Source organism: Canis lupus, chromosome 12, assembly GCF_048164855.1.
Source record: "Canis lupus baileyi chromosome 12, mCanLup2.hap1, whole genome shotgun sequence".
In the NCBI taxonomy this organism is placed as follows: Eukaryota; Metazoa; Chordata; class Mammalia; order Carnivora; family Canidae; genus Canis; species Canis lupus.
The window spans coordinates 64,148,649-64,168,774 of record NC_132849.1 but is presented as its reverse complement, the minus strand read 5'-3'; the positions used below and the strand labels follow the sequence as shown (position 1 = coordinate 64,168,774).

The 20,126-nt window shown below is 58.4% G+C and overlaps 1 protein-coding gene and 1 long non-coding RNA gene across 26 annotated transcripts in view; one reads left to right on the top strand and one right to left on the bottom strand.

The window, feature by feature from the left end:
* The window catches only part of MYT1L (myelin transcription factor 1 like), a 403,856-nt gene that overhangs the window by 134,032 nt on the left and 249,698 nt on the right, over positions 1–20,126 (bottom strand). For all 25 annotated transcript variants that reach the window (XM_072771259.1, XM_072771262.1, XM_072771272.1 and 22 more), the window contains 4 exons: positions 18,054–18,209; positions 3,121–3,175; positions 2,904–2,937; positions 2,621–2,683 (listed from right to left, as the gene is read on the bottom strand). In XM_072771259.1, coding sequence (XP_072627360.1) covers positions 2,621–2,683; positions 2,904–2,937; positions 3,121–3,175 — 152 coding nt within the window. In that variant the 5' untranslated portion in view covers positions 18,054–18,209. The remainder of the gene's footprint in view (positions 1–2,620; positions 2,684–2,903; positions 2,938–3,120; positions 3,176–18,053; positions 18,210–20,126) is intronic.
* Positions 11,517–16,716, top strand: LOC140601833 (uncharacterized). The gene is made up of 3 exons (XR_012004946.1): positions 11,517–11,728; positions 13,737–14,049; positions 14,204–16,716. It is a non-coding gene; the product is annotated as an uncharacterized lncRNA (long non-coding RNA).

The following is a 20,126-nucleotide window of genomic DNA, read 5'->3' as shown; positions in this document are numbered from 1 at the left end:
TTGCCAGAGGGGAAAGGGGGAAGGGGGAGGGTCACAGTGGGGAAGGGCAGTGGGAGGTCCAGGCTCCAGGGAGAGAGTGAAGAAGTCACAGCATAGGGGAAACCATAGACGGTAGTTTAACAGGTGGTGGCTACACTTGTGATGAGCACGGCACACCTAGAGGTGTCAAATCATCGTGTTGTACCCCTGAAACTAACCTGACATAGTGCATCAACTATGGAAAGTTACTGATAATATATAGGGACACAGACATCAAAAATAAAACCCAGAAAGCTTCTCTTGATACCTCACTGACGTTCCTCTTGAGAACTGGCACATCGGCCACATACATTTTGGGTGCTCATTGGCTTTACGTAACAAGTCTACAGTATCTCATTCTAAATTGGAGGGAACCAGGCAGCCCAGGTGGCTCAGCGGTTTAGCGCCGCCTTCGGCCCAGGGCGTGATCCTGGAGACCCGGGATCGAGTCCCACGTCGGGTTCCTGGCATGGAGCCTGCTTCTCCCTCTGCCTGTGTCTCTGCCTCTCTCTCTCTCTCTCTCCGTGCCTCTCATGAATAAATAAATAAAATATTAAAAAATAAATAAAACGGAGGGAACCAAAGTCTGTAAATGTTAAATAATTTGTCCAACCCCCCTCGGTTGGCTTGCGGCGCTGGGGAAGCTAGAACCCATGTTCTGTACTGGAAGACTGTTCTTCATCCACTGCCAACACACGAACTTTTCTACTAGTAATTACATAGAATATGATGCATGGTAAAAAATTACGACGTTATTTTAAATTCAATTAAAACATTTGTTTAAAAACACTTGTTGAAAAATTGTCCAAATTGGCTTTTTCTGTGAATTTTCTCTAAAATGTCCCCTCCTTTCTTCATGTAAGATTTGGGGTGTTCTGGGCTCATGCCACCTCAAAGGTAAATGAAGCCTGGCCATCAAGCCATCTCCGGGCTAAGCCCCAGTCCTACTGTTTCTACAGGGAGATGTCTCGGGGACACGCTCTCTCACAGCCTGACACAATGAACTCTGGGTAAGAATGTGCTTCAAATGATTCTTTGTTGGAAACTTCGTGCTTTTTCCTGAGAAACTGTGATTATGAGATTATGTCTCGCTGACGTCTCATCCAAACTTTTTAGCCAAATGGAATCACTTCTTTTCATAACAGCGTGATAAATTTTAAGTTCTGACCAATCAAAAGATGATTAAGGGGAAACGTTGACTTCATTTTTGGTTTGCTAACTTGTTTTTCATTGAAAATGTAAGCAACAACAACAAAAAATTTTAAAGAAATGTAAGCAACAAGGTTTTAAAAACTTTTAAATGAAGAACTTACATATGTGTGTGTATATATATTAATATAAAATAACACAAATACTTTAATTATTTAAATTACATGTTCAGTAATTTACTATAGTATACAACAGCAACAATGATGTGATAAATTCAATTCAGTCTTTTAAAACACAAAATTCCCTTTAGAAATGACCCATCATTCCTTGGTATATAACAGAAGTCTGATAACCATTTCATCATGGATGCTCATTAAAACTTCCCTGTCTCCTTAAATGCTAACATGGGGATTTGGGGAGTAATTTGTAATTTTTCCCTTGATTTTACTGAAGGACAATCAAAATAATTGCTTGATTTCACCCATAAATTAATGTTCAGCTGAAAAGGAAATAAAATGTAAGGCAGTGAAGGAAGGTCACCCCGAGGTGCAGCAGGCACACCTGCTTGAGCATCTGAGCTTTCATTATGTGGGCTCGGTTCTTGATGGCTTGTTAGGATGAATGACCTTAGTCCTAGCAGCCTAATTTGTGAAAAAATTAGCTAAAAATGTATTATAGAGCCTGTAAACATCTCTAACTCCTCATAACCAATATCTTCCACTGAAAGTACAGCTGCATTAATATCACAGGGAAGAAATTCCTAATGGGAAAAAGTCAATCTAAGATCGATCTCTTTATGACTCTCAGCCTGAGGAGTGCATGATGTAATCCTGCCATGATGCATTCTTAGCAATAATGCCCTAGCCACCTGATCTCGTAGATGTTCTCCACACTCACCTCTGCTACGGACCTCCACCCCGTAGTTACAGGAATAATATCATCATTGAAACCCCAAAGCCTCATTAGTGAGCTCTGTCCTGGATTTAATCTCCTGCCAGAACCTCCCCTTGCAGCTGCCCAGGTGCCAGCTTGGGCTTCCTTTCCCGGGACAAATGGTTAAACTAGGGAAGGTGAATTCCTGCAGGAAGATCGGGAAGGTCACGCTCTCATTTCCCATGCGTTACTTCCCACCCCGTGGCGACCACAATGAGCAAATGGGCGAGGACACTGAGGCCATCTCAGTGAAGCAGAGGGGGCTCCTCAGCACGCTGCTGTGTGTATGTGGGAAAATGACTTTATGGCTGGTCTTAATTTGTGTTGTTGTATGTGTTATAAGTTCTGCCCACACTTGGAGACCCTGCGCATGAAACCAAAGGCTGAGTTCACATCGGAGAGGGGAGGAACAGACAACGCTCACTCTTTCCCAAGAACACCTCCACCCGTTGTCATCCTCTGGTCTGGGTCCCTAGACAAGCCACCATATGCAATACATTGTAAAAAAGGTGGTCATTACCTTCTGTGTCTTGCATATTTGCCACTGACGTGACCGCTGCCATCACAGCCAGGCGTGGGACAGCTGCAACGGGAAAGAGCTCATTACACGGGGGCCACACTGCAGGCGGGTGAGGCCTAGGGCTTTGGGAATCGGGTACATGGATGGAGAGAAGGCAAAATCTAGAAGGAGGGGAACAAGTAGGGGCAGGCCGCCGGTGAACCCGAGAGCGCATCCGGCCCGTGAAAAGGCACAGATTTCCTAAATTGCTAACTGGGATACATTTTGCCTGCAGAGCACTAACCTGAAGAGCTCTTGTATGGCTGGTTCCACGGGAACTGTGGAGAGATAGGAAACAGATAGAGGTTTATCATCTATCACACCATCCCCTGTCCCACAGAAAGCTATCAAAAGGCTGGTGTCAGACCCGGGGTCCACGTGAACGGCACACACGGCTCCGTGGGACGAAGGGGGCCCTGAGTGCGGCTTCTGGAGGCTTGGGGACGTGTGGATGGACATACCTCGCACCCCTTTGGACCGTGTACGATGACGCTTCTCCTCGGCGTCCACCTCCATCTGTGGATAGATGAGCAGGAGGTCAGTGCGTGGCTCCCGCCTGCGAGGGCCAGCGGTGCGTGCCGCCGAGCACCGGCATCTTCGTGGCTATGGGGCAGCCCTCTATGGCAGGCGCGCGGGGCAATCTAACTGAGCCGCCTAAAACAACCAAAGCAGACCTTGACCTTGCCGGGAACACTTCATCGGGGGCCCCACCCTCGTAATGCGAAGACTTTGGTGAAGCTTCGGGTGCAGACCGTTTACTCTTTTCAAAGACCGATCAGGAGATGCCTGGGTTAATTCCGAGCTGCGCTTTGTACCAAGAACACAAGAGATGGACGTGAAGTCTGCAAGAAGGTGCATACGCGTCGCCTGGAACCGAAAGTCTAATGCGATCACAGCACCGAGAGAAGGGGAGGAAGATGTAGCAGAAGGACCTGCTTAGCCCGGGGCCGGCTCTGCGTCATTTAGTTTCAGATGCAATCGCCGTCCCCCTGGTCTAAGTCGTTACGATGCTTCCTGGGGACACAGACCCTCTGCCCACAGTGACCGGCACACCTTGCACTTTGCAGATTACAAAGCATTTCCATGTATCACCTCGTCTGGCCCTCAGGACGCGTGTGTAAGAAAGCTATCTGTATTACATCTACCCTGTAGCTGTGACTCGCCCGAGCTCATCCGTGTAGGGGCTCTGGTTTCACGGCTCTGAGACCCGGCCACCTGGCTGACGACGCATCTCTAAGCCCAGGGGCCAGTGCCGGAGGGGTGATCGTGGTGCATATTGGTGCACCGGGTGTTCCACGTGGTGACCGGCACACGTGGCAAAGCTGCGTCATAGGGGAGGGAATTCTGCTCAACGTATCGGAGGGGCCGATGGGAGAAGAGTAGTGAGGACAAAGCTCCTCCCGTCACCAGGACAGGACGTCTCACCGCCGTCTGTGATGTCCTTGCCCGTCCAAGGGCCCCACGGCAGAAGGCCCGGGCACCACAGGACACCCTCCACGCACAGTTCATGTCCCCTGCACGTCAGGACGAGGAGGTCACAATGGGGTGCAGGGGGGCGTGAGGTGCACGTGGCTCTGTCAGACGCACAGGAGGCCGGGCACAGGGCAGGTGGGCTCTGACAGCCAACCCCGCGCGAGACCTGAGCTCCACAGACGCAACGCGGGGGGAAGGTGAATTCCTGCAGGAGACTGGGGGCTCCCGACAACTGGCCACCACGTTATTATCCATTCACACCGTGTACTGAGCTCGGCAGCGGCCGAGGGGAGAGAAAATACATACAGTCGAAGTCATAGCTCATTGAAGGAGCTTGGTGTCTTCCAGCGGAAGATGCGTGTGCAGACGCAGGATTGGACCGGGTGGTTACAGTCGGAATTTGAGGAACGGAGGGGCCCGCGTGAGGTGGGCCTCAGAGAAAAGACTTCACAGGGGAGGCTGTGGGGTTGCAGGACGTCTGCCAAAGAAGGAGAGGACGGTGCTTCAGCCCGTGGGGGGACACTGCGCACGGGGTGGTGCGAAGACCGCTGAGGGGTGTGTAGTGGGACACCGGCAGGCCAAGGGGCGGAGTGTTGGGGAGACGCGGGCCCGATGCACGGGCGGGGGGGCCGGGGGCCGAGGCCCTGGGGAGAGCGGGGAGTGGGCGCTTTGAGGGCCGGGCAGCCCCGTCCGGCAGCGGCGATTCCTCAGCACGGGGGCTGCAGACGTGCCTCACAGGTGGACTGTATTTATTTGAGTTTTAGATTTTATTCATTTATTTGACAGAGAGAGAGAGAGAGCACACAAGCAGGGAGAGCGGCAGATGGGGAAGGAGAAGCTGACGCCCCGCTGAGCAGGGAGCCCAACACAGGCCTCGATCCCAGGACCCCGGGATCATGACCCGAGCCGGAGGCAGACGCTCAACCGACTGGGCCACCAGGTGCCCCTCACACGTGTGTTTTAGAAAACACTTGGGCGGCAGTTTGAGAGCGTGTGGGAGGAAGGAGCAGGACCGGGTGGGGAGGGGAGGCTGAGAAGGGGCGCCGTGCCGGCCTCCATGGGGTGGGAGCTCACCCCAGGAGTGCAGTGGGGCTGGAGGAGGAAGGAGCAAGGACCTGGCTGGCCCCCGTCTGGCACCCACCCCTTCTCTGCTGCGTGAGCGCACCCGGGGGCCGTGCGTGCCACCCCTGGGCGCGGGCACAGTCGGCGGCTCTGCAGCACAGGCCAGCGGCCCCTCCGGGTAACGCAGCGATGCTCCCAAATCCCTACTGCACGTGGAAACGCTTTGCAAACACCGTGAATCTTCAGCGAAGCAGCTCGGCCCACGGGACAGGCAGCAGAAGCGTGTCAACGTTCAGGAGGGTGACGTCAACGGACCGCGTCACGTTCTGTGGGAATAGTCTACACCTCCCGCCCCACCGCACACCTGTCACGGGGCCGGGGATGCAGAGGTGATGGGGTGAAATCCTGCTCTTCCAGGAGTTCAAAACCAAGGCCCAACCCGGGGCTGGCGGAGATCACTGAGAACCGTCCTCCCGGGGCAGGTGAGTGTGGGTGCACTGTGTCTGCCCCACTCTGGGAGGGAATGAGGGGCTTCCTGAGGCGGGGGTTGGTGGTGAAGTGTGGGCTGAGTTGTAAAGATTAATTGCAGTTTGAGGTTAAAAGTAGGGGGAGGGGCACATGTTCCGGGCTGAGGGAAAAGGATGTGCAAAGGCCCTGGGGTTTGCAGGCTCGGCGTGCATCCCGGGGCCCGGAGGACGGAGGCGCAGGGCTCCCTCCATCCCTCGCAGGAGCCCCATGGCCCGGTCACCCTGCGTGTCCTGTTGCTGCTGCTGCCACAGCCTCTGACGAGCAAACCTGCTTGAGAACCACCCCGGCTGTGACTCAGGACAGAACTTGTCACCAAGGGACATCTGGGGGGCTCAGCAGTAGAGCGTCCACCTCCAGCTCAGGGCGTGACCCCGGGGTCCCGGGATCCAGTCCTGCATCGGGCTCCCTGCAGGGAGCCTGCTTCTCCCTCTAAGTCTCTGCTTTTTTCTGTGTCTCTCATGAATAAATAAATAAAATCTTAAAGAAAGAAAGAACTTGTCACCAAGAGGGCGTAAGGCTGGCGTTCCTCTAGATGTTAAATCAAAAAAACTTGGCCTCATTAGCTAATGGCTCATGTGCTTGCATAACAATTATTTTATATTTTATGTTTAAATATTTAATCCATTTTTTTACATATGGCAGGACAGTCTAATTTCCTTCCAGAGAGTTAATTCTGCACTCATCATTCATTGAACAAACAACACTCTTCCCAGCACGCGACGTTCCCCTTGCTGCGTGAACTGGGTCTGCCGTGGGGCTGTTCTCCGGGAGCCCACAGACGGCCACCCTGCACCCTGCACACCAGCAACCCGCGGCGTCCGGCGGCACCAGGGTGGGAGGGCCGTGGGCCGCAGCCGGCCTGGGCCAGGGCTCAGACGGGACACCTGCCGAGCCCCGAGCTCTCTCCCAGAGCCGCCCCTCAATGATTCAGGAAGCAATTACCCGTTTTGTCAATTAGCCAGACCCTCTTTCACCTCCCGCTGCTCGGCATCGGGTCCTTTCACTGCTCATTAGCACCGTCGGACACGTGGGCTGCGCACGAGCAGGAGCTGGAGGTCGTTTCCTAAGTGGTGTGACTCGGGGGACAGGCGGGGCAGGGAACAATGAAGATACACCACAGCGTCCGGCCGCATCCAGTGCGTAGATGCACCTGCGCGCCCGTGTTTCGCCTGCACTCTTAGCCCCGTGAACCGTGGTGTCCTGGGTCACCGAGGCCCCGGCCCGCGTGGCCACGCTCTCACGGTGGACGCTGCTGCCTCCAGGTGCCCCCCCCAGGCTCAGGGGGGTCTCGGTTCATAAACACCCATCTGCAAACATCAGCAAGAATCAGGAATTATGGTCGCCGTCAGCCTTGACCGCGTTAGAATAAGTATCGTAGCGATTGAAAAGCGTTTCCCCCAACACGACAAGATGTCCTGAATTTTAGTGAACTTAATGTAGTGCAAATACACGAAGTTTCAGGGTTTCCGTCCAATGTTACAGTGAGTGACAGGATGGCACGTTCAGAAGTTGCAAAGTCGGGCGACACGGACGGGCCGGGTCTACTAGCTGGCACCACGGTTGGCGGCGGTTTCGGCCGCGGGCGGGGAACCTCACAGGACGGAGGCGAGCAGCCGTCAGGCAGAGAACGCGTGCGAGAGCCTTGGCTCGTCGGCTCCCACGTCTCCTCTTCCTTCCTGACCTTTCTCCGGGAGGATGGCAGCCAGGGAGCCCATCCTCCGCGGAAGGAGGCCCGCGCGCCAGCCCCGCGGCCTCTTCCCCGTCGCCTTACGTCCGTGCGCTTGCTGAGCCGAAGCTCGGCCGACAGCGGCAAGAGAGAGGGAACGACAGACAGGAATCATCAGGACAGAGGACAGGAGGCGGGCCAAGGAGAGAATGAGGCCCCTGCGCCCGGGCCCCGGCAGAGAGTGTGACACGGTGACCCAGGAGGGAGCCCCCGGCCCTGTACCCGCGTCAGACGCGTCTCACTCACGGAAGGAATGCAGGATGTTCCAGAAACGAGCTTATTTCAAGTTCGTTTCAATGAGACAGTTTGTACGGCCCGACCCAGGAGCAGAGCAGGGAAGCCGCAGCCTTGCTGTGCGCCCACCCGCCGCCGCGCCCCAACGGCAGACAGTTTGTGCACAACGTCGAGTGGAGCTTGGGCCGTAGAGCGTCATGCTGTCTCCGGACTCCTGGCACCACCGGCGGCGTCTGCTGGCTGCGCCCCCACGGACCCTCGGACGGGCCGCAGGTGGGCACGGGCGTTCAGCTGCGAGGCGGGGAACGTGGGTGAGCCGGTGAGGCCGTGTGCTCGGCTGCGGCATCGACAGAGCTCTGGGCACGCCCGGGCCACGGTGGGGCACGCCACCCGGGGGCGTGGGGGAGTGGCCGCGGGTCCGGAGGAAAGCTGCCGATCTGTGGTCTGCACATCACATCCGGGCCGTCTCCCAGAAGCTTCTGGTTCCTCCAGGACGTCTTCCGGCTCGCCTGCGAGGACAGTGGACGCCAGAGCCGCCTGGAGACGGGGGATGCGCACTTGCCCTCGGGGCCCAGCAGCGTCACCCCGGGGGACGCACCTGCCCGTGTTGTCAGCGAGCCCCCCAAGGGATCCTCGGGACTTAACACTTTAAAAGTGATGCCGTGTGGGGGTGGGGGGGTGGGTGGCTCCGTCGGTGAAGCGTCTGACTGTGGGTTTTGGCTCAGGTCCTGACCTCAGGGTCACGACCGTGCTCAGCGTGGAGTCTGCTTCCTGTAGTCTCTCCCTCTCCCTCTGCCCCTCCCCAGCTCGCTCGCTCTCCTCTCTCTCTAACGTAAAGAAAGAGAGCTTTAAAAACAATAAAAAAATCAAAGTAACAAATCCTAAGCAAAATCCTAAGCAACTAGCAATCATCGCCGTGACGGCGGCGACAGTCCCGACCCAGGAGCCCTGGAGGGGAAACGTGTCATCCTGACACAGTGATTCTGAGAGCAGGTGCGGGGCCTGCCACCAACGAAGGCAGCTGCACAGGAGGCCCTGGGCTGACCGCTGAGCACCCCGGGTAGACTGCCGCCCTCGCCCCGCGGCCTGCCCACGTGTGGGGGGGACACGACAGCCCAATGACATCCCACCCCCAGAACGTAGAGGAGATTGACGAGAAAGAGGAGATCTTATCCTGGAGCCACGCAGACCCGGGGCAGAGGCTGCCGCACGTTTCCAGCGGCCACCCGTGCGTTTCCGTAAAAGGGGCGAAGTAACGGATGAAGGCCGGCATCTCAGGGAGCTCGAGCTGCGCCCGGTCAGCTCTGTCCTTTAACGACTGTTCGTTAATAATTTGATCACAGTTTTAAAACTTCCGGGATGCAAATAAAGAGCTGCAGAGAAATACCTGGCCCCCACCCCCACCCCACGCAGGCAGGAGGCGAGCGAGCAGGCGGGGGCCCTGATGGTGGGGCCTCGTCCACGGGTGTCACCAGGCTGCAGGGAGGGGTGGAATCGGCCACGGGGCTCTGCGCTCCCTGGACTCCTTGGGGGCAGGAAGCTGGCCGCTCCCGGAAGGCTTCCGCAAGCTCGGGGGTGGGGGCCAGGTGTCAGGAGCCCTGGGTGGCCTTGGCCCCCAGGATGCTCCGCCACAACCACAGGCGGCAGCTTCCGCTGGAACATTTGAAACCAAACTTGAATTTCAAAGGCTTCAAGGTGACTCCAGGGAGGTAAAGGCGGAGCCTTTTCTCAGAATAACTTGTTTGATTTCGCTCCCGCTCCGCGATTTTATATCCACAGATTCTGCTTCCCAGTTTTTTTCATGGTTGCACAAGGGGGGCTCTGGGAGCAGAGACACAGGGCTGGCAGGGGGTGCGCCCCCCCAGGTCACCTGGAGGCTGCTGTGTGGAGCGCTGGGGACCCCAGAGAGCGCGGAGGGGGGCACTGGGGACCCCGGGAAGCGTGGGGGGGGCAATGGGGACCCTGGGGAGCGTGGCCCCTCCCACTGGGGACCCCGGGAGTGCAGAGGGAGAGCTGGGGACCCTGGGGAGTTTGGGGGGGGCACTAGGGGTACTGGGGAGGGTTGGCGGCCTGCTGGGGACCCCAGGGAGCATGTAGGGGATGCTGGGGACCCTGGGGAGCGTGGGGGGGGTCAGTGAGGACCCCGAGGAGTGTGGGAGGCCAATGGGGACCCCGGGGAGTGTGGAGGAGCCTGTTGGGGACCCTGAGGAGCATGTGGGGGCCAATGGGGACCCTAGGGAGCATGGAGGGGCCTGCTGGGGACCCCAGGGAGCGTGGGGGGTTCCACTGGGGACTCTGGTGAGCGTGTGGGGGGCACTAGGGACCCCGGGGAGCATTGGGGAGGCAATGGGGACCCCAGGGAGCGTGGGGGGCCAATGGGGACCCCGGGGAGCGTGGGGGTGCCAATGGGAACCCTGGGGAGCATGGAGTGGCCCACTGGGGACCCTGGGGAGCATGGGGAGACCTGTGGGGGACCCCGGGAGCGTGGGGGGCTGCTGGGGACCCCAGGGAACGTGGGGGGAGCTCTGGGGACCTCGGGGAGCATGGGGGGACCCGCTGGGGACCCCGGGAAGCATGGGGACACCCGCTGGGGACACCGGGGAGGGTGGGGAACCCGCTGGAGACCCCAGGGAGTGTGGGGGGGCAATGGGACCTCAGAGAGTGTGGGGGTCCAATTGGGCCCCCGGGGAAAGGGGGTTGTCCCCGGACGGAGGAGGCCGGGGACACCGGAGAGCCCGCGTCTGGCCCCAGAACTGCTCGGCTCTCAGGGCCGGACGGTGGAGCCAACACCTGAAAATGTGCAAGTTTAGATCCGAACCTGGATTTCTGATTTTCCTGGACAAATAGGATCTGCAAACACTGCAGGGCGGGTGCGAGGGCAGCGGTCCCACGTGGCAGCCTCGCCGCCCCCACCCCGTCCCCTGCTGTGACACGGCCCACCACCGGCCTGGGTGCCAGTTCTCCGTGGGCTGGGTGGGCTGCGTGCCCCGTGCGTGTGCCCCCGGCCCCTGCTCCTGCCTGGCGCTCGCTGCCCCGGGGAGCCCCAAGTCTGAGGAAGGCAACGCGCAGCTTCTGCCCCGGGGCCCGGACGGGGCGGAGCCGTGGTAGGAACCCGAGGGATCCCAGACGGAGCTTCGGGTCCTGGCTCTCGAGGCCGGGCCGTGGGGCGGGACCTCCGTGGGTTGTGGGCGGGGCCTCTGTGTGCGGTGGGCGGGGCCTACATGGGGCGGGGCCTCCGCGGGCTGTGGGGGCGGGGCCTCCGCGGCCTGTGGGCGGGGCCTACATGGGGCGGGGCTCCGCGGGCTGTGGGGGCGGGACCCCGTGGGCTGTGGGCGGGGCCTCTGTGTGCTGTGGGCGGGACCCCGTGGGCTGTGGGCGGGGCCTCCGTGGGCTGTGAGGCGGGGCCTCTGTGTGCTGTGGGCGGGACCCCGTGGGCTGTGGGCGGGGCCTCCGCGGCCTGTGGGCGGGGCCTCTGTGTGCTGTGGGCGGGACCCCGTGGGCTGTGGGCGGGGCCTCCGTGGGCTGTGAGGCGGGGCCTCCATGGGGTGGGGCCTGCGTTCCATGGGCGGGGCCTGCACGTGCTATGGGGTGGGGCCTTCATGGGGCGGGGCCTGTGTGCCATGGGCGGGGCCTGCACGTGCTATGGGGTGGGGCCTTCATGGGGCGGGGCCTGTGTGCCATGGGCGGGACCTGCACCGGCTGTGGGCGGGGCCTCCGTGGGCTGTGAGGTGGGGCCTCCATGGGGCGGGGCCTGCGTTCCATGGGCGGGGCCTGCATATCTGTGGGCGGGGCCTGCGCTGCCGGTGGACACTGAGCCTCCACCTGTGCCGGGTCTCCAGCATCCAGGTGCGTCTCCAGATCAGGGACGTTCGCTCTACGTGTAATAATTCAATTTTCTCTCCATTCTTCTTGGAGTAATTTTTCTTCCATTCCTCCTTGTTTTCCCTGTGGCAGGTTCCTGCCAACAAGTGTGCGGTGGTCTTCAAGTCCTCACCACCTCTTAGCCGCTCGAGTGGGCGCGGCCAGGGCCTCCCGAGTTGGGACAGGTGGGCCGGTCAGGCAGGTGGGCCAGTCGGGGCAGGTGGGCTGGGAGGCCATCCCTGACACCTGCCGGCTGCACAGACGGGTGGCTGGCCAGGGCAGCGCCTCCTGTGTCGGCCGTGGTCCCGCGCTCATTCCGGGGACACTTGCCTCGGGGCAGGTGGCTCGCGGGGTGGTGGCTGGCGGCTCGAGGACGAAGCCTGCCACCGGTGGGTCAGCCTGTGCATCACGGTTCTGTCATCTGTGAGGTGTCCGCTGCCTCCCAGGGCTGCCGGGGGCGCAAAGGAGATGATTCCGGGGAGAGCCTGGCACACGCCGGTGCCTGAGCAGCACTTCTGCCTCTATTTCCCCGAAGGGCCAGGAAGCAGAGATGGTCTAGGTTTCCAGGTTCTGTGCACACCTGTCACTTGTGATGCGGGGGCGGGGGGTGCTGCCTCACAAGTGACAGGTGCTGCATCACCGCCTTTCCCCGTGCCAACCCTTGATGGGCCTCTGAGTACAGCAACCTGTGCAGCAGTGCGCAGCTTCGGGTGTGCTCTGCAGATGGGCCACACGTCCAGGCACATATCACAGAACCTAAGAAGGGTGTGGGTGTGGCTGTGGGTGTGACTCCGATGGTCAGCAGGGCTCGAGTCTCCTCTACGTCCCCAGATGCGGCAGGGCAGCAGTGGGCAGTGTCTTCCAGGACGCAGCCGTCCTGGAGGCCGGGGCGGCAGGTGGTCCGGCCCCAGGGGGCTCCCGGGGCTCCAAGAGGCCGGCAGGGGACACCCAGCCCTGTGGATGGGGTTCTCCGTCCTCCTGGTCTCTTGTCCATGGCCTGGCCCCTGGCCCAGGATGGTTGCTTGGTAAATACCAGCCACACTGTGCCAAGTGAAGGTGTCATGGGTCCCTCAAAAGTCACCCAGCTGTTGGGCAAACTTCCTTGGAAATGTGGGAAGAAATTCTGCAGAGCGAAGAAAAGGGGTAAAAAAAAAAAAAGGCAGCAAACCACTTGCTAGAGCAAAATATTCCAATGAAGGAAGGGGCTGCTCACAAATGTTCAGGAGGGAGCGACTATTCACAAAGATGGGCGGAGGGTCCCTTTAGTGACTAGCTGGAGCCTGTTCAGGCAAGCATGATCTGCGGTGAAAACCATCCATCCCCACCCGTGGGGCACCTGTAATGTCCATTTCCTGCTGGGTGGTGGCCGGGTCAAGGGGGGTCTAGCTGGGCCCCCTGTCCCTCTGCCGCCGCAGCCCGGCACGGGGAAGGCCAGCCCCTGGCACTCCTGGGACACACAGGTGGCTCCCTCACTCCTCTGCGCGGCGGCTGTTTACAGACTTACAAACAACTTACAGACCAGCGAGCAGTTTTTGAGCGCCAGCTCTTTGTTCCCTGCTGCCTCTCTGTATAGATGCAGTTTCTGGCAAATTAAAGACCCTTAAATAATTGGCAAATCACCGAGAAGGCAGACGCACAAAGAAGAACTCATCACACAAGGCCAAGTGCCAAAGTGCAAACACATCCGTGTGGTGCTCCGGGGCGGCGGTGATGGCTGGGTGCTGGGTGCTGGGTGCTGGGCGCTGGACCCCGGCCCGCATCTCCTGTCGCCTCCTGCAGCTGTGTGACCCTGCACAGGAGCTCACCCGGGCGCGTCCCCCATCTCTTAATTATATGTGTGGTCACAGCACCCACATGTGTCCTGGGGAAGCTGGGAGTGCGAAGGAGACTGGCTTTGCAAGTGTTCTGGAAACTAACCCCACGTAAGCAAGAGCGGTAGCGTCCAGGGCCAGGTCTCGCCAGGTCCGTGGAGCTGCCGTGTGCGATTCAGATGGAGCCCAGGACCCCGGGCGCCCCGTGTCCCTTCCATCTGCAGCCACCATGTCCCTCCCACGGGCGGCTGGGCCCAGGATAGGGAAGAACAGCCGCTCTGTGGACGAGCACGGGCTGCACACCTGGCCGCCCCGTGCTCCCATCATGACGGCCACACAGCCAGCACGGCCCTTGAGCCACGTCCCTGCTTGTCCCTTACAGGCGGGGTCCCCCACACCTGCCTAGCGTCTGCCTCTGAGCTGACCCCCTGCAGATGGCCTCCCGGAACCAAGTCTCCTCCTGGACTCTTCGGCCGTGCCCACACCCTGACCGCGGGCCAGGCACTGTGCCGCCCGTGCCCCCTGCTTCGCTGGCTCCCACCAGAAGGCAGCCTGGGGGGTTGGTGACTGGCAAGTCCGGGCCTTACAGGGTGGACGCTGGGGTCGGCTCCACACCCATTCCCAGACCCAGGCCACACTGTCCACTCTACTGCCCTCACCACTCCTGGTCCTGGGGATCATCAGTTCCCCAGGAGGTGAGTCTGTCCCCGGCTGCACCCTTCCTTCTAGCATGTTCCATCTGCCCCTTTCATTGGCCCTTCTGCTTTCCATGAGGTCCAGTCTCCTCTGCCCGTTGACTCTGTGGATCTTTAGTGATCGCCATGTCTCTCCTTCTTTGCCACCAAACAGGTCTAACGGAGACCTCTCAGGCCGTGTGCATCCCGTCGGGTGATGCCTCCGTGGTCACCAGTGACCATGTCCTGGATCCCCGAAGCCTCACAGCCTCTCCTTCAGGGAAGCACTTGATGCCACTGCTTGCCTCCCCCGGACCACAGACCCCCCGGCCTCCCTGGCTCTGAGGGCTCTGTCGCGGGGCCACAGCCCTGAGGACGTGGCCAGCTACAGCGGGTGTCTGGTCTCAGCCTCGGGTAAGCCCGGGCGTGCGTCCAGCTGCCTCCAGAGCACCGCGGCTCACAGCAGATCTGGCCGAGAGCCACATCCAGCGTCCCTCCCAGCACGGGGGCTCCCACGCCACGTCCCTCCTCCTGTCCCCGTGTCCGTCCCCCTTGCCGCTCTCCTCCTCAGCCTCGCGTGCGGTTCTCCCCCAGTCGTTGGCAGGTCTTGGGGTATGAGGTCCTCCTCTGTTGGGTGGTGCGGTCTGGTGAGGAGCGACCTCGTCCCACTGTTGGGCCTCCCTGCGATTTACTGAATAAATGACGTGATCGCCCCTTCAGTCTCCAGCCCTGAAGTCACATCTCCGATCCTCGGTCAAGTCGGTCATCACATTCGGGTTTCCCCGCCATGGGTTCCCGCCGCCTGGTGCGGCTCGAGTCCACACCCTCACCCAGTTGCAGGGATGACCCCGTAGATGCCGGGCCCTCTCGTCACGTTGTCGCCTGTGATGTCATCATACCATTTCCACCGCGGAGTCGCCGGCTCGAGAACCCAGGATGCTGACGCCCCCTCACGTCTGAGCAGCGGTGCCTGTCTCTTCCCCTGTTCCTCCTGCGTGACTGGATCGGGAAATGGGGGAAGAAATGCAGCGACGTGTCAGCCGTGTGGTGGGCGGCAGAGGGGCACCTGGCTTTCTTCCTGCAGCCAACTGCATGGCCCGAGCAGCGCTCTTGCTCCTAAAGCATCGTGAACACCCAGGGCGCTGCCCCTCTGCGCGCCGACTGTTTACGGAGCTGACCCCACGCAAGCCTCTCTGTAGGTTGCTACTGTCCCTTACGAAAAGTCACCGCTGTCTCTGCAGGCCAAGGCCCGTGGGTTCAACTCAGTTTTTTGGATGGATGCGCGGTGTTTCCCAGAATGTGTGTCCTATAATTTATCCAGCCGTCCCTGTGTGTTCCCCCACTAACGGGTACGGAGGTTGTTTTATTTCACTTGATCGTTTTATTCCGCTATAAAAAGAAGTGCAATAAATATCACACACATCGTTGTGTGTATTTCCATAAGACGGTTTTCTGAGCAGATATTTTCAGGACTTCTGGAAGATGCACAAATCCATGCACTTTTCAGCGAGCGTGAGCATCCCTATTTGTCTACACGCTGATCAACAATGGATCGCAGGGGCCTCGTTTCCGCCGAGTGAATCACGTGCCTCGCTGTCGCTCACGCCCTCTCCCCGTCCACGGGTGAGGTCCGTGCCTTCTCACCGGAGCCTCCTGCATTCTCTCTTGGGAAATCCTCACGTTCACCGTTTGCCTATTTTGGAAACGTCCACAGGTTTGGCAATAGCTCCTTGCACATCGAAGGTACAAATCTCTGTCCGTCTTACCTGTCGGGAGTATTCTCTCCACCATTCTTCCCCTTTGCTGGTGGTGTTTCCCTCGTACGTGCAAGGTAGGTGACCCAGCCAGTCACTGGGAAGAGCTGCAGGGCTCTGGCGCTTGGTTGCGGTTTCATGGTGGCTCCCTGCCCTCACGCCAGGGACCCCGTCCTCCTGGGTCCTCTCCGGGTGCAGCTGGGTCCCAGCCTCAGCGGCGCGGATGGCCTCATGCGGGGGTCTGTGCCACGTCCTAGTGCCCAGGGTTGGTGAGCCCGCCAGCGAGCCCAGCCGCCACGCTAGCGAACACCTGCCCAGCTACCTCCACCCCTCCGGTGGCCGTGCAATGAGAGGCCGCACCTGTCCTTTGAGTACTTCTAATAACCCCACAAAAGTGACCAAAGAACAGCTTTTAATAAGTAGTATATAAGGCGCTGTACTCATCTAAGCAGATCCGCATCTGCCCTGAGACTATATTTGATGTATATATTCAGCATTTCCCACCTTCACGTCTCCCTGACCTAAATTTCGATGAAGTGGTACAAAAAATAAGATTTGAAGATCCAAATATTTTTGACCTAGAGAAATATTAATAGAACTGCCCATTTGTGTAAGTATTTCAGATTATCCTAGCGGTTTTCTAGTTTAGAACTTCATAATCCAGTTTTTCTTCCTAGATTGAAGTATACTTGACATGCAAGGCATGCGAGCGTCAGGTGCACGCAGCCACCCGACGCTTGGGCCCGTTACGAGGCTCGACCAGCACGTGGCCCCGTCTGTCGCCGCGCGACGCTACGGTCCTTTCCCTGAGATCCCCTACACTGTGCCTCTCGTCCCTGTGACTTGTTTCTTGGATAGCTGGAAATTTCTGCTTTTAAAATCCAGTTTTCTTAAATTTTTTTTAACTTGTTTTTTTTAAGTTGAGAACAATAAACTACAAGAATAAAGAACAGGAGAGTTAGAGAAGCTTATGTGTGTGTGCAGGGTGCACTTGTGTCCCGGGAGGATGAGCCACACAGTCCCCAGAAAACGTTCAGAAATTACTCAGCGGGAGATGCTCACGAATTTCAGGGAGGAGGGGCTGGTGTGGGATCTTGAAAATGAGGTGTAGCCTTTCCCTCTCACTGTGTCTATCTGGCTGTGAGCCTCAGTTTCTTAGGGAGGACTCACAGGGGACAGTGTCCCCACGCCCTTCACGGGCCAGCGGGCAGGCGCACTGCCACTGGAGGCCGGGAGAACGGGAGTGTGGGGCGCGCACTCTGCACGTGGGTCCCGAGGCCTCGGGCGGCGTGGCTGCTGCCCTGCTGGCTGCCCTCACGAGGAGGTCACCAGGGACACCTGTGCACACGTCAGGATCCCTCGTCAAGGGGAGACCCACATGCACATCTAGGGGCCCTCAGAGGGCAGGCGTGGGGTCCCACGCGGTGACAGAGGAAGATGGCAGGACCATCCGGGGATGGGAAGGGGACCCACAGAAACAGCATGTGGCAGAAAGCAAGAGGAGAAAGTTCTAGAAGAGCATGTGGGGTTGGAAGGTGTGCTCACTTGTGACCACAGGGTTTAGAGGAGGAGCCCCGAGTCCCGACCTCAACCCCGACCCTGAGGGGAAGTGGTGGAGCGTGGGCAACCCAGCCTGGCTGGGGGTGGGCCTGCTTGGTGCTGGAGGCCCCTGCCACCCCCACGCTGTCTGAGGGGCGCCCCTGAGGTCAGCGTGGCATCTCAGGAGTTTGGGGGACATGGGCCGGCAGGCTGCGGACCGCACAGGGGACAGCGGCGAGGGACGGGGTGGACGGTCCCAGGGTGGCCCAAGGACGGCGATGGGCCCAGGGAAGAGCTTCTGGGGCTTGAAGACAGTGTCGTTTCCAGTCTCAGGAGAGGGTGGGGCTGTGCTGGCAGGGGGAAGGTGCGGCGGGGTTGGGGGAGTGGGAGGAGAGGCGAGGAGGGGAGGGGAGGGGCCGGGTAGGGGCAGGGCAGACACACACCCTCCGCAGCCGGACGGACAGAAGGAAGAGGGCGCAGAGCAGGGTGAGAGCTGCGGTCCTGGAAGGCGGACGTTGTACTAACCGCGGGTCTAGGCCATGTCTAACCCCCTGACCCAGGTCAGCTCTTCACACTGACCATGTACCACTCCGGTGGGTCCACGCAGTGTGGACGGGGGCCAACCCGCCCAGTGGGGACCGCACCCCACCCCGGGCGGGTTCATACAGTGTGGATGGGCCGCCCCGCCCCCTGGGGACTGCACCCCACCCAGGGGAAGAGGCCACGCTGTACCTTGCGGGGCGTCTTCTCTCCTAGGAAGGGAGGCAGCGTGGCTCCGCGGGCAGGACACAGGCCCGGAGTCGGGGTCCCTCTACGTTCTCCTTCTGGTCCTCCCCAGCTTGGACTGAGGCGAAGTCACTTAATTTCTCTGTGCCTCCATTTCTCCATCTGCAAAATAGGAACCACAGTGTCAAGCGCCGGGATTTCACTAGCTCGTGAGGAGAGGCGGTGGCGGGCGCAACCCTTGGGCTGCCCTGGGACTGAGGATCGTCTGTCCTATCCGTGGACAGGGGTTCTTGCGGACGTGGGGCCTGTCCCCGATCGGCTCAGGGGGTGCAGAGGGACCAGCCCTGTCAGCGTAGACTCTTCCCTGTGAGCAAAGTGGGCTCTGCAGTCTGAGACCTTCCAAGGACCTGAGAAGGTTCTAGAACTCCTGTTCTGGGGTGCAAAAGCCCCGCAGGCAGCCTGCAGGAGCACAAGGTACAGGTGACAGGTGGGTTAAGCAGCCCGACACTGGCAGCCCGTCACACCTCTAGCCGTAAACCATTCTATCAGCTTGCTTGGTGGGAACAGCAGGCAACTGGGTAGTTTCTTTATTTTTTATTTTTTATTTTTTATTCTTTAATTAATTAATTAATATATTTATTTATTTATTTAGGCAACTGGGTAGTTGAGGTAAGGAAGTCACAGGTGCAGTCGGGCCCTTTCCCTCAGAACTGCACAGTCCATCCTGGGGCCTGGACACCGGCCGCCGCAGCCTCCTCCGGGGGCCCCTGGGACCGACCTGGAAATCCTTTCGGGGCAGACCGCATCTTTCCCCGGAGGGCCTTCACCCACACGTGTGTCGTGCCGAGAACACAAGGGCACAGACCACACAAGACTTAAGATCATACATTCCTAGGAAGACAAAGTCGTCTTTTTCTTTTGAACTTTGCCACTTAAGACAAGAGATCGTCTCCCCGCCTCCCCTGGGGGGTTAATCATTTCCCTGAACCTTTCTAGGAGCTCGCCATCGTCTCAGGGTGCAGGCCCCAGACTGTGGAGCGGGGACCGTTCCACCTGCTTCTGTGTCTTAGCTGCAGAAGGAAGGGGGGGAGGGAAGGGAGGGAGGGAGGGAGGAAGGAAAGGGAAAGAAGGAAGGAAACCTAGAAACAAGAAGGCCCGCGCGCCGTCTGGAGTGTGCAGGGGCAATTCTAAGAGATTGCGTGAGGTTACATGAGTGACCCCAGTAAAATGTTCAATGGTGAAAAGATCTGAAACCGGGCTGACTCGCTAAATCATTTCCAGTTACCACCTCATGCCCTGAGCTCGCCGTTTTACAAGATCCACTTTTCCCGGGATTTCTCTGTCTCTACATCAGGTAACATACAGAGGGGCCCTAGCGTCCCGCCAGCGCTCGGTGGACGGTCCTGTATTGCGACCCCGACATTCATCATCACGCTTACCTATCTCCCTGCGCACTACCCCTGACTCTCAATTGCTCGTGTATGACCGTGATGTTGTGAACAGAGCTGGATGCAGGGAACCCTGGCTGCCTCCGTGTGAACGCCTTTGATGAATTCAACCGGTATTTACCGAGGGCTTGCTCTCGGCGTTCTCCCTGACTCGAGTGAGTCAGTATAAAGGAAGATGGGAAAGATGGGCCTACATGAGTTCAACAAAAAATGAAAGAAATGATAGGGGGAAGTTAGGATCAACACAGTCCCATCTTAAATATGCAAAAAAACCAATTTTTTTGGTGGGGGTATAAAGAAGAATAAAAAATGTGAAAGAACAGAAGGGAGAGAAAAAGAAAAATCAGTATGTTTGGGTAAAATAGAAACCCCATGGCCATCATTAAATGTACTACAATAAATAAATAAAAAGAGAGACCCTAATAATTGAGAAAAACACAACATAATCTAAAACGAAAGTTAAAACAATGCATTAACACGTTCGATTTTAATACTGTGACATGGGCAGATGTCTGCCTATTAAAAATAAATTCTTTTATTAAATTATGCTTATAAAAGAAGCATTTTGCAAACAGCTAACACTCAACTGAACGTTGGTAATATCAAGAAATATACATATAAATAGCTCATA